Below are 12,395 nucleotides of genomic sequence, written 5' to 3'. Positions count from 1 at the left end.
TGGGCTCTTGACTTCTTAAGGAAAAATTAGAGACTTGAACGGTCCAATTCCGAGTTCAAATGGCCAAGTTATGGCCGTTTGAAGTTTATATGCTCTGTAAATGGATATTTGCGAATTTCTTCATTTAAATTTTAATTTAAAAACTCATTTATTGCGTCAGCCGGGAGAGAGGGCGCGCGGACCGGGTCCACGGGAGTGGGGCCCACGCGGCAGCCTCTCGGTCCACGGTGGACCGGGTGCACGCGGCTGACGCCGGCCGGCGCCGTGGGTCCCACGCGTCAGCCGCACCCGCGGGCGCGGGCGGCTGACGGCCGGGCCCCACCTGGCAGCCGCGGGACGCGCCCGAAGGCGGCCTTGCCGGCACGGCCGACGGGAGGCGGCGCGCCCGCGCCCCTATGGTCGCCGGCGGCGGCCATAGGCACGGCGGAGCGGCGGCCGAGAGAGAGGAGAGAAGAGGGAAGCGAAGCGGCGGTCCTCGGCTCACCCCGGGTCGACGGCGGTGACGGAAACGGCGACCGAAGCGGCGAGAGGCGGCGGCGCGGTTCGGATCGACGAGGACGGCGGCGCTCCGACGGTCGGCGGGCGAAACGGAGGAGTGGACGAGGTCGACGAGGACGCGGCGAAGCCAAAGGAGGTGACGCCGAGACGGGAGGAGGTCCGGGGCGACGACGGCGGCGAACCGGAGCTCGGCGGCGACGGCGGAGAGAGAGGACGACGGCGCGGGCTTGATTCCGACGGGGAGAGAGAGCGGCGAGTGGCGGAAACGGAGGAGAGAGGCTCGGGGAGCGATTATATAGCGTCGGGAGGGGGAGAGAGCGGCCGGAGAGGAAGGAAACCGGCGCGGCGATCTCGGCTCCATTGATGCGCCGGCGAAGATTGCGGGAGTAAATCCGAGCGAATCCGAGGGAGAGAGAGAGGGGACAGAGGGGGAAAAGAGGGAGGGAATCACGGGGAGTGATTTCCCCCTCTTTATGGCGCGCGGGGACGGCGGGATGCGGCGGATTCGGCGGCGGCGGCGGCGCTAGGGCACGGGCGGGCGGCGGGCGCGGCGCGAGGTAGGGGATGACGGGTGGGCCCCACCCGTCAGCGAGGGTGGCGGGCGGGGCCGCCCGTCAGCGGCGCGCGCGCGGGGAGGAGGCCGATGGGCCGCGGGGAAGAGGAGAGAGAGGGAGGGAGTTGGGCCGGGCCGGCCCAAGAGAGGAAGGGGGGGGGAAAAGGACTTTTAGGGATTTTTCTTTTTATAAAACCCTTTTTAACTTTGTTTATTTCTTCTCAATTATTATTTGTGCTCTGAAAATTCCACTAAAATTTATTTACGCATTTTAGGCTTTTAGGAAATATACAAAAATCCTCCAAGCCTTATTTGACTTTTATATTTGCACATTTTAATTGTTGGAGGCTTTCACACGAATTTTAATTATTCTCGGCACAATTTCGAGGATGTATTTTAGAGTCGTTTTGGGACGCGACAGACCCCCTACCTTTTCAAGCACCACCAATCCAGTAGAAGCAGGAGATTGGCTGCATGCGGTGGAGAAGAAGTTGGATTTGATCCAGTGTACTGAGCAGGAGAAAGTTTCTTTTGCTTCGCATCAATTGCATGGTCCTGCTGCTGAATGGTGGGATCATTTTCGCCAAGGCAGGGCTGAAGGAGAGCCTATTACGTGGCAGGAATTCACGGCCGCTTTCAAGAAGACACACATACCAACGGGTGTTGTAGCTCTAAAGAAGAGAGAATTTAGAGCACTCAACCAGGGATCTCGTTCGGTCACCGAGTACCTCCATGATTTCAACCGTTTAGCTCGTTATGCTCCGGAAGATGTTCGCACCGATGAAGAGCGTCAGGAGAAGTTCTTGGAGGGACTGAATGATGAGTTGTCTTATGCTTTGATGTCTACGGATTTCCGGGATTTCCAGCAGTTGGTGGACAAGGCGATTCGTCAGGAAGACAAGTATAACCGGATGGAGCAGAAGAAGCGCAGGGCTGCCCAATTCAAGGCACAACAGGGTAGTAACCAGAGGCCGCGTCTCGTTACGGGACCTCAAGCTCCATCGTACCCTCAAGGAGGATCTTCATCAGTTGTCCGCCCCCAACGCCAGTTCTACAACAACAATACTGGTAATCGTGGCAATGACAACCGCAACATGGTTGCTCGTCCTGCAGCAACTCCAGCTCAGAATCAGCCCGTCAGGAAGGAACAGGGAAGCAAGCCATGGGTGTGCTTCAATTGTGGTGATCCAGGACATTATGCTGATAAGTATCCTAAGCCTCGGCGCATGAAGAACGCTCCAGCCCCGAACAACTCCAATGCTCCAGCGCCGAAGGCACGTGTTAATCATGTTGCAGCAGAAGCTCAGAATGCACCAGATGTGGTTTTGGGTACGTTTCCTGTTAACTCTATACCCGCATCTGTGCTTTTTGATTCCGGTGCTACACATTCCTTTTTGTCTAAAAGTTTTGCGAGCAATCATGGGATGGAATTTATTAGTCTTGGGAGACCTTTACTAGTTAATACCCCAGGCAATCAAGTATTTTCGACACAGTATTGTCCTTCCGCTACTATAGAAATAGAAGAAGTTCCTTTCCCATCCTCGCTTATCTTGCTAGAATCCAAAGATCTAGATGTTATCTTAGGGATGGACTGGTTATCTCGTCACAGAGGAGTTATAAATTGTGCCAACCGTAAGGTGACTTTAACCAGTAGCAATGGGGAAACCGTTTCTTTCTTTGTGTCCTCTCCTAAATATCATGGTGTGATCTTAAACCAAGTTGCTCTGCAAGAGATCCCCATAGTACAAGACTACCCAGACGTGTTTCCCGAGGATTTGCCAGGTATGCCACCTAAGAGAGACATAGAGTTTCGGATAGACTTGGTACCTGGAACAAACCCTATCCATAAGAGACCATACAGAATGGCAGCTAATGAGTTAGCTGAGGTGAAGAGACAGGTGGATGATTTGCTTCAGAAAGGATACATCAGACCCAGTACTTCGCCATGGGGAGCACCAGTCATCTTTGTGGAGAAGAAAGATCATACTCAGAGAATGTGCGTGGATTATCGAGCGTTGAATGAGGTTACTATCAAGAATAAGTATCCTCTACCCAGAATTGATGACCTGTTTGATCAACTGGAAGGTGCTACAGTTTTCTCCAAGATAGATCTCCGTTCTAGATATCATCAACTTCGAATCCGTGAGGAAGATATACCAAAGACCGCCTTCACAACTCGGTATGGTTTGTTCGAATGTACCGTTATGTCATTTGGACTCACTAATGCCCCAGCCTTTTTCATGAATCTGATGAACAAGGTGTTTATGGAATATCTGGATAAGTTTGTCGTGGTGTTTATTGATGACATTCTTATTTACTCCAAGACGAAGGAAGAACATGAAGAGCATCTTCGTCTAGCTTTAGAGAAACTACGTGAGCATCAGCTTTATGCCAAGTTCAGTAAATGTGAATTTTGGTTGTCCGAAGTGAAGTTTCTTGGTCATGTCATCTCATCCGGAGGAGTGGCAGTAGATCCAAGCAATGTGGAGTCAGTGTTAAGTTGGAAGCAACCCAAGACGGTTTCGGAAATTCGTAGTTTCCTTGGACTTGCGGGGTATTACCGCAGGTTTATTGAGAACTTTTCAAAGATCGCCAGACCAATGACTCGTCTGCTTCAGAAGGAAGTGAAGTACAAGTGGACAGAGGATTGTGAACAAAGTTTCCAAGAACTGAAGAAAAGGCTAGTGACTGCGCCTGTGTTAATTTTGCCTGATTCGAGGAAAGGTTTCCAAGTGTATTGTGATGCATCCCGACTCGGTTTGGGTTGTGTGTTGATGCAAGAAGGAAAGGTGGTTGCCTATGCATCTAGGCAATTACGTCCTCATGAGAATAACTACCCAACGCATGACCTAGAGTTGGCAGCTGTGGTGCATGCATTGAAGATTTGGCGTCATTATCTTTTCGGTAACCGTACAGAGATGTATACGGATCATAAAAGTTTGAAGTACATTTTCACTCAACCTGATTTGAACATGCGTCAGCGAAGATGGTTAGAGTTGATTAAAGATTATGATATGGAAATCCACTATCACCCGGGGAAAGCAAATGTTGTAGCCGATGCTCTTAGCAGGAAAAGCTACTGTAATATGTCAGAAGGTCGACATTTACCTTGGGAGTTATGCCAAGAATTTGAAAAGTTAAACTTGGATATAGTCAGCAAAGGTTTTGTGGCTACTTTAGAAGCTCAACCTACTCTGTTTGATCAAGTTAGAGAAGCTCAAGTGAATGATCCTGATATCCAAGAAATAAAAAAAAACATGAGAAGAGGAAAAGCCATCGGTTATGTAGAAGATGAGCAAGGAACTGCGTGGTTAGGAGAAAGAATTTGCGTCCCAGATAATAAGGAGTTGAAGGATACTATCATGAAAGAAGCTCATGAAACTTTGTATTCCATTCACCCTGGAAGCACTAAGATGTACCAAGACCTAAAGCAACAATTCTGGTGGGCCAGTATGCGACGTGAGATAGCAGAATATGTGGCTCTATGTGATGTATGTCAGCGGGTCAAGGCAGAACATCAGAAGCCAGCCGGTCTGTTACAACCGTTGAAGATTCCAGAGTGGAAGTGGGAAGAAATAGGAATGGATTTTATAACCGGTCTACCCAGAACGTCGGCAGGACATGATTCTATTTAGGTAGTGGTTGATAGGTTGACAAAAGTCGCTCACTTCATACCGGTCAAAACAACCTACACGGGGAATAAGCTTGCAGAGTTATACATGGCCAGAGTGGTATGTTTGCATGGCGTTCCTAAGAAGATAGTGTCAGATAGAGGTAGCCAGTTTACTTCGAAGTTTTGGCAGAAATTACAAGTAGAGATGGGTACCCGTTTGAATTTCAGTACCGCTTATCACCCTCAAACAGATGGTCAGACGGAAAGAGTAAACCAAATTTTAGAAGATATGTTGAGAGCCTGTGTTCTAGATTTTGGTGGAAGTTGGGATAAGAATTTGCCGTACGCGGAATTCTCATATAACAACAGTTATCAAGCTAGTTTGCAAATGGCTCCGTATGAAGCATTATATGGCCGAAAGTGCCGTACGCCGCTCCTTTGGGATCAAACCGGTGAACGTCAAGTTTTTGGGACAGACATATTGCGAGAGGCGGAAGAAAAAGTGAAGATTATCCAAGAAAGGTTGCGCGTTGCTCAGTCACGTCAGAAGAGCTATGCCGACAATCGTCGCAGAGATTTGGCTTTCGAAGAAGGAGATTATGTATACCTTCGGGTTACGCCGTTACGAGGTGTTCATCGTTTCCAAACCAAAGGGAAATTGGCACCGCGTTTCGTGGGACCTTTTAAGATTGTGAGTCGAAGAGGTGAGGTAGCTTATCAGTTAGAATTGCCTCCGTCAATGGCGGGAATACATGACGTGTTCCACGTGTCTCAGTTGAAGAAATGTTTACGTGTACCTACGGAGGAAGCAGATCCTGATCGTATAGAGCTTCAAGAAGATTTAACTTATGTGGAGAAGCCAGTCAGAATCTTGGAAGTAAGCGAGAGGAATACCAGGAATCGCGTTATACGGTTCTGCAAGGTTCAGTGGAGCAATCATTCAGAAGAAGAAGCCACTTGGGAGCGAGAAGATGAATTGAAGTCAGCTCATCCTCATCTCTTCGCCGGTTCTTCTGAATCTCGAGGACGAGATTCCGTTTAAGGGGGTAGGTTTGTCACGCCCTAAAAAAAACGTCTAATGTAAAAATACATTGTTTAAATCATTTTTAGAAATTATTTTAAAAGCCTACAAGCTAAACCCTAATAATCTAGGAAAAATTTCAACATAAAAATGGTCTAGATAAAATTTTATTAAATGCTTTGCTTGTTCCTCTATTTTCTAGAATTTTCTGGGAATTATTTGAGCAAGGGAAGTATTTTTAATAATTGAAACAACATTTCACCATTTATTTTAATTGAAAAAGTTTAAAAAACCCTCCCTAAAGCCGTTGGGCCGTTTTTGGCCCAACATTCCCCCTTCCCCCCTCTCAGCCAGCCAAAAGTCTACTTTACCTCCCCGAATACTGTTCATCTTCAAGCTTGGACAGAAGCCCGAGCTGCCGTCCTGTGCCCTGTGCAGCCGCCGCTTTCTCCACCAAATCCGCCGCATCCCGAGCTCCGTTTGCAAAATTAGTTGAGGGGAAATATTCCTGTTATCCTCCTCTATCCTTTCCCCCAAGAATCGGACTTTATCCCGAAGAAATCAACGCGGAATCGAATTCGTTTTTGAGTTTATCTCTCCATCTAACCCTCTGTTTTTCCGGCTCAAATCCTCTCGGTTGGAGTCCGATCTCTTCAATCCAAGCCTATAAATAGCATCCCCTAGTCGCCCTATTTCTTTTGCGCCATCTCCCGAGCTCTCTCGTGCCTCGTAGTGCCGCCGCCGCGCCACCCAAACCGCCGCCGTCGCCCGCCTGCGAACAGCCGCCTCGCACCGCTGCTTGCATCGTCGCCGCCGCCTCACGTCGCCGCCGTTAGGTGCGCACGGTGGAGTAGAAGCTCGGCCGCCCCCTCCCCGCCGTCGCCGGTCGGCGGAGACCCGCCGCCGCCGTCGACCGAATCGCCGCCGCCGCACAAGCTCGCCGCCGGCCGTCGTTCGTCGTCGTCCGTCGTTGTTCTTTGCACCGGTGAGTTCGCGTCGTCGTCCTCTACGCGTAGGTGCCCTCCAAAAGTCCGGCCGAGTCTCCTAGCGCCGGCGAGGTCGTCGCCTTTGTCGAGCCGACATTGATGATGTCATCATGTCATCATCGGTTTTTCTTTTTCTCGTTTTTCTAATAGATTAAATCTTCGGAAAATCATAACTAAATAACCGTAGATCCGTTTCAGGTGGTTCAAGTTGCTAAATTTTTCTAAAATCAAGATCTACATGTTAAAAATATCCACATGTACTGTTTATGCTTGTTTTTGTACTGTTTTGTTAATTTTTGTTTAATTGCTTTAGTTTCCGACGTTCCGGAGGAGAGCGTTTCCGTTGAGGAAGGTTCCGAAGCGTTTGCGGAAGCCCAAGGCAAGTCACACAGATCCCAAACAACCCATTGAGCATGTTGAACCCGTTTAAAGCTATTATTTTATTTCAACTATGCATTGTTTTCGAATGTCATCGGGTGGTGAACCTTTCCCAATTAATTAATGGCCGAAGATGATCTTATTTTCCTATGGGTTATAATTTGATTAGCATGAACCTTATATGTTGGATTGGTTCAGCTAAATGCTATATGTAAGTTTGCTTAGCCATGCTTAGAAACATTAGCTAACTAAAGGGATTAATTATAAACCATGTTACATTATTATTTTAATTATGGTTACATTAAATGGTAGCTCACGATGGTTAATCGTGTGAGGTTAATTAATTGATAATTAAAGCCTGGTTAAGGTGGGTTGTGAGCATATGGTTTTGATGGTTGTGCTCATGACAATTAAGGACCGGTTCGCGAGCTACTGTTGTAAAACTTTTACCGTGCCAACCACAAGCCAGCGTGGGCAACGGCTTTACCTTTTGTATAGCATGATTCATTATGGAGTGCCAGACTGAGAAGCGGCGAGAAGTCCGTGGGGGTCGCTGGGGAGTCCATGCCTCTGGTTGTAGAGGGGGTGATTATGATCCAGGTACGGTGCGCTGTGGTGAGTTGTGTTGTGCAAGGGGTATTGTCACAGTTCCTTTCCGAGGTATCGTGGTGGTACTAAGGCGCATGGTAACATGTTGTGGGATTGTGTCTTGTGGGTACAGTGGTACACCTCTGATCAGAGTTTAATCTATTCGAATAGCCGTACCCGCGGTTATGGGTGAGTTGAGCAATGTTTTTCGTGATTAGTCCCATATTATTCATTAATGGTAATTGTGATAATTAATTTGACTCCTGGTTTGGAATGGTACGTTCCTGGTATGGAGGTTAGATTTGTACAACCGGGGTTGGTTGTTCATATGAGGTTGGGCCTATGCAACATGGGTGTGTTGTATGGTGTTATTTAATATTGATTAATTATTCAACTGTTTTTACCATTCCCTTAAATATTTATTAAATGCTGTTTCTGCAAATGAGCTATATTATGCCATCCTTTGTTATCCTGTGCACTTGCATATTTGCTGTGTGACTTGTTGAGTATGTCATATGCTCATTCTTGCAATATTCATTCATCAGAAGAGGAGTATCTCAGTGAAGGTGATGATCTGGAGGATTAGGCTTGTTCTTGGTTAAGATGCCTATGGAGTGGAGTCGCCATAGCTGTTCCGTAGTTTGTTATAGTTTTATTTTTCCGCTGCGTAGAAGGTTATTCTTTGAGAGGAACTATCTTTCTCTGTAGTAATTATTTATTTGCGAATATTAAATAGTTATTTATTTGTACTCTATTATCAATTTGTTATTGTGTGCCTCGGTTGATTCCTGGACGAGGGTTTAACACACATGTAAGCGTTTGGAATTTTGGATAGAAATTCCGGGCGTGACAGTCATCCAGTCGTTTAGCAATTAGCACCGTTCCTTCCCTTGATGAAATCCATTTCTCCGAAACACCTATCCTTCCAGAACGGCGTGTACTGTTGTGCCCATGATGATCGGCCAGCGAGAATGACGGGCTCTATATATGCCCTATTGCTCACGATCTGTCCCTCTCATTCTCTCAATAAACGCTCACCAGCCAACTGCACCAGCACACATTATACGGAGCTATCCACCACTCGAATGCGACGAGACGCCGGCCGACGATAGCCGACGACTGCACTGTTCCCTTCTCCACGGCGCCAAGAATGCAAACGTGTCGCGACGCCGGCTGAGTACATGCGATGACGGGGACCTCGATTAATTTCAGGGCATGTGTGTCCATGTCGTTTTTTGCACATTAATTACGTCAACAGCTAGCTAGCGAACCAACTCGATTGTATCGATCTGTAGCAACAACTACCCCCTGATTGTTGATCGATTCCATATCGATCTGATCTCTCTATATATTTTATGGATTACCTCTCTGTTTTTAAGGGAAGAGCTAGCGATCGAGCTCCAGTAGTATACGTGCACTTTGGGTTGCTCATGCACTGGCTTAATTTCTGAAGATGAGTAATCTGCTCAAGGCTAAGAGCTGGGTACCAGAGGAGAAAGCTGCAGCGACTGCTTCTGATGAACAGAATGACAAGGTATGCTACTTTGATTGTACGAGCGAGTTTTGCTAGCTTCCCTTCGGCTATATATCTTAAATTATGTTTTCTACTAGCCTGACTGTGACTTGGTTAAGTATATACGATTGCGTGTTCTACTAGCTACGTCTGTGGTGAAAACGTTCTATATATGACAGATTGAGATGACAGACGCTCTTCAATTCCTTCACTTGGATCAGAATCTTTATAGGAAATTCATGAACAGTTCGCCGAGATCATATCGAACCTGTCATGAAAATCTAAGGAATCCATTCGAACTCTAGTGGAATTAGTTCAAAATCCAACCTATTTTTGAGACACGTTCGACACTAAAACTGACCAAATATAATCAGGGTCCGTACGTATATATATCTCCATTCTCCAAACCATTATCTTGCTGTTTAGCGATACATCGGCGCCGTATAGAATTCAGCATGTAACAAATATACAGTTTGACTGTGTAAAAATTATAAGGTGGCCGGTACAACTGCCACTTACATCGGGAATTCGATATATATATATATATATATATATATATATATATATATATATATATATATATATATATATATATATATATATATATATATATATATATATATATATATATATATCTACAGCAAATAGCGGGCTTGAAACAAGAACAGTTAACCATAATTTTTCGAAAATAATATATAAACGTTCAATTTCAAACCTGCAGATAAAGAAAGTCCGGGAACTCCTGGGAAGCCAGATGACAGCAGAGATGCCGTCATTCTTGTCGGACGCCACCATCCGCCGCTTCCTCCGGGCAAGGAACTGGAGCACGGAGCAAGCAACCAAGGCTCTCAAAGAGACTGTCAAATGGAGGCGTCAGTACAGGCCGGACACAATCCGCTGGGTACGCGCACGACCACTAGCTCCAATTTTCATTCTTCTTCCTATAGTCCTTTGTTGTTCTCGCTCATTGCGTACTCTCTATGTTCTAAAAAACATCAATCCTAAAGATGAGTTTGGACAAGTACTAAGATATATGATTAGGGATTTTTAAGACTTAGGGATTACGAAGCAGGCAACCCCCTTAAAGCAGCAGTCAAAGTTTTCGAAGCAAATGCGTTTACATTTGATGTCATTAGCTTAATTTTATACCCAGCTCGGAGAGATATACCAATGCTTGTAGTCAATCATTTCGTGGAGAAGTAACAAAAAAAAGTGTGTTATATATATAACCAACTACTCCCTCCCTCCTATTTTAAACATAGCCACGAGTTTTCGTGTCCAACTTAAATAATCCTTCTTATTTAAATATTTTTATGATTAATATTTTTATTGTTATTAGATGATAAAACATAAATAGTACTTTATGCGTGACTTATGTTTTTTTATTTATTTTTAAATAAAACGGATTATTAAAGTTGGACATGGAAACTTATGGCTGCGCTTAGAATGGGACGGAGGGAGGATCTTGTTTCAAATGTCAAATAGTATTACTTTATGACCGGAGAAGTACATGTTCACTACCAGGATCAAGCTTTTGTGACACTGAGTGAGAGGGTGGTTATGTGTTCTTGTCAGACCAACATGATAGCATAACTTTCCAATAAATCTATATATGTAATTTGAATTTGATGGTCAAAGTTTTTAAAAGTTTGATCAAAACTTATTCTAAACATCGAATAGTTATAAATTAAAGGACATATATCATGAAGGGAATATCTTTGTTTTTTTGAAACTCATGAAGGGAATATCTTTATAGTACCAATATATGTTTTGTCTCTTTATGTATATTACCGCGAGACGTGCAGTAGATTTTTTTTATATTGTCTTATTAATTCTGTGTATCGTTATGAACTGATTAGAATAAATGTCATCTGTATTTTGATCCAACGCTAGGAAGACATTCCTGGAAGGGAGCACGAAGCTAGGAGAACATATATAGCCGACTACTTTGATAAGAATGGAAGGATCGTCTTCATATCGAATCCGACAATTAAGGTTCATTAACTGATCATGCATTTAATGACCGGCAGAGTACCCTGTTAACTATTTTTTTTATTAGTCTAACAGAGTACTCATCCATCCCATAATATAAGAGATTTTGGGTGGATATGAGATATGTCCAGATTCATTGTATTAGGATGTGTCACATCCAATCAAAATCTCTTATATTATGGGACGGTGGGAGAAACTTTGAGTCTTCAACTAATTTTCTAAATTATTTATATATTCGAATTTACCACCAATATATGTTGTTTCACTTGTCTGACAACAGAGTAAATCATCCACCAAGGACCAGATAAAACAGTTAGTGTATAACCTGGAGATTTTTGCCATGCACTCAGAAAACATGGAAGACGAATGTACTGTTTGGTTAACTGACTTTCAAGGCTGGGTGCTAACAAATACGCCATTGCCGTTGCTTCGTGAATGCACTCACATAATTCAAAACCATTATCCAGGGCTGATTTCTGTCGCAATCCTCAGCAACCCACCAAGGATTTTCGAATCCTTTTGGAAGGTAATAATACTCACAAAACTTGAAACTTATAGCAGTACGGTTATCCAAACATTTTCCTGTGTGCTATTTAATTGGGATGCAATCTTAGCTTAAACATAGTAGCTACTTAATTATAGTCTAGTAACTTTAATTACCATTTGACTGCATGCAGATTGTGTGCTATTTCATTGAGCCAAAGTTGAAAGAAAAAGTGAAGTTCGTATATACTAACAATCCAGAGAGCCACAAGATAGTTGCTGATATGTTTGATTTGGACAAGCTGGAGTCTGCATTTGGGGGGAGGAACACACTTCCATTTGACATGGACAAGTATGCAGAGAGAATGAAACGAAGTGACCAAATGAGAGGAGCTCCCATGCATGCCAATGGCTACTCTTGCTCTACCCAAACCTGACCACATAAAAGTTCACCTTAATTTCTTTTAGTTTCATATAAAGTGGCATAAATATATATACGCCGGTTAGATCTGAATAAGTGATGCATGTCACTCTTAGGTAGGATTTTGAGGCGGGCGGACCTGAGTAAAACTCCATGACAAATTATGTACAAGGAAGAAGCTAATCATGTAATAACCCAAATTTCAGTTGCGTTAATTATAGTGGTAAACACGCGCACCAGTCTTTAAACAGCAAAAGCAGAAAGAAAACAATACCGGGTAATTGTTGGAATCGTTTACTCGGTATCGATCTGATTCGCTTAATTAGCTTAACACACAGGATCACCAATT

At 44.6% G+C, this 12,395-nt stretch overlaps 1 protein-coding gene across 1 annotated transcript; it reads left to right on the top strand.

The window, feature by feature from the left end:
• Nucleotides 1-8,777: 8,777 nt before the first annotated feature.
• Nucleotides 8,778-12,302, top strand: LOC4338247 (uncharacterized). Its single transcript, XM_015785295.3, has 5 exons — nt 8,778-9,171; nt 9,872-10,051; nt 11,044-11,145; nt 11,423-11,668; nt 11,820-12,302. Exons 1-5 carry the CDS (start codon nt 9,091-9,093, stop codon nt 12,060-12,062), a joined length of 852 nt encoding a protein of 283 aa, XP_015640781.1. The 5' UTR covers nt 8,778-9,090; the 3' UTR covers nt 12,063-12,302.
• The last annotated feature ends 93 nt before the right edge of the window (nt 12,303-12,395 follow it).

The sequence above is a fragment of the Oryza sativa genome, chromosome 5, assembly GCF_034140825.1.
Source record: "Oryza sativa Japonica Group chromosome 5, ASM3414082v1".
Taxonomy (NCBI): domain Eukaryota; kingdom Viridiplantae; phylum Streptophyta; class Magnoliopsida; order Poales; family Poaceae; genus Oryza; species Oryza sativa.
This window is presented reverse-complemented; position numbering and strand designations above follow the sequence as displayed.

What these genes read in the sequence shown, in the direction of transcription:
- LOC4338247 (XM_015785295.3), top strand. Translation starts at nt 9,091, where the DNA reads ATGAGTAATCTGCTCAAGGCTAAGAGCTGGGTACCAGAGGAGAAAGCT. An exon ending in CTGATGAACAGAATGACAAG is followed by an intron (nt 9,172 to 9,871) that starts GTATGCTACTTT and finishes TCAAACCTGCAG; the next exon opens with ATAAAGAAAGTCCGGGAACT. An exon ending in GGCCGGACACAATCCGCTGG is followed by an intron (nt 10,052 to 11,043) that starts GTACGCGCACGA and finishes ATCCAACGCTAG; the next exon opens with GAAGACATTCCTGGAAGGGA.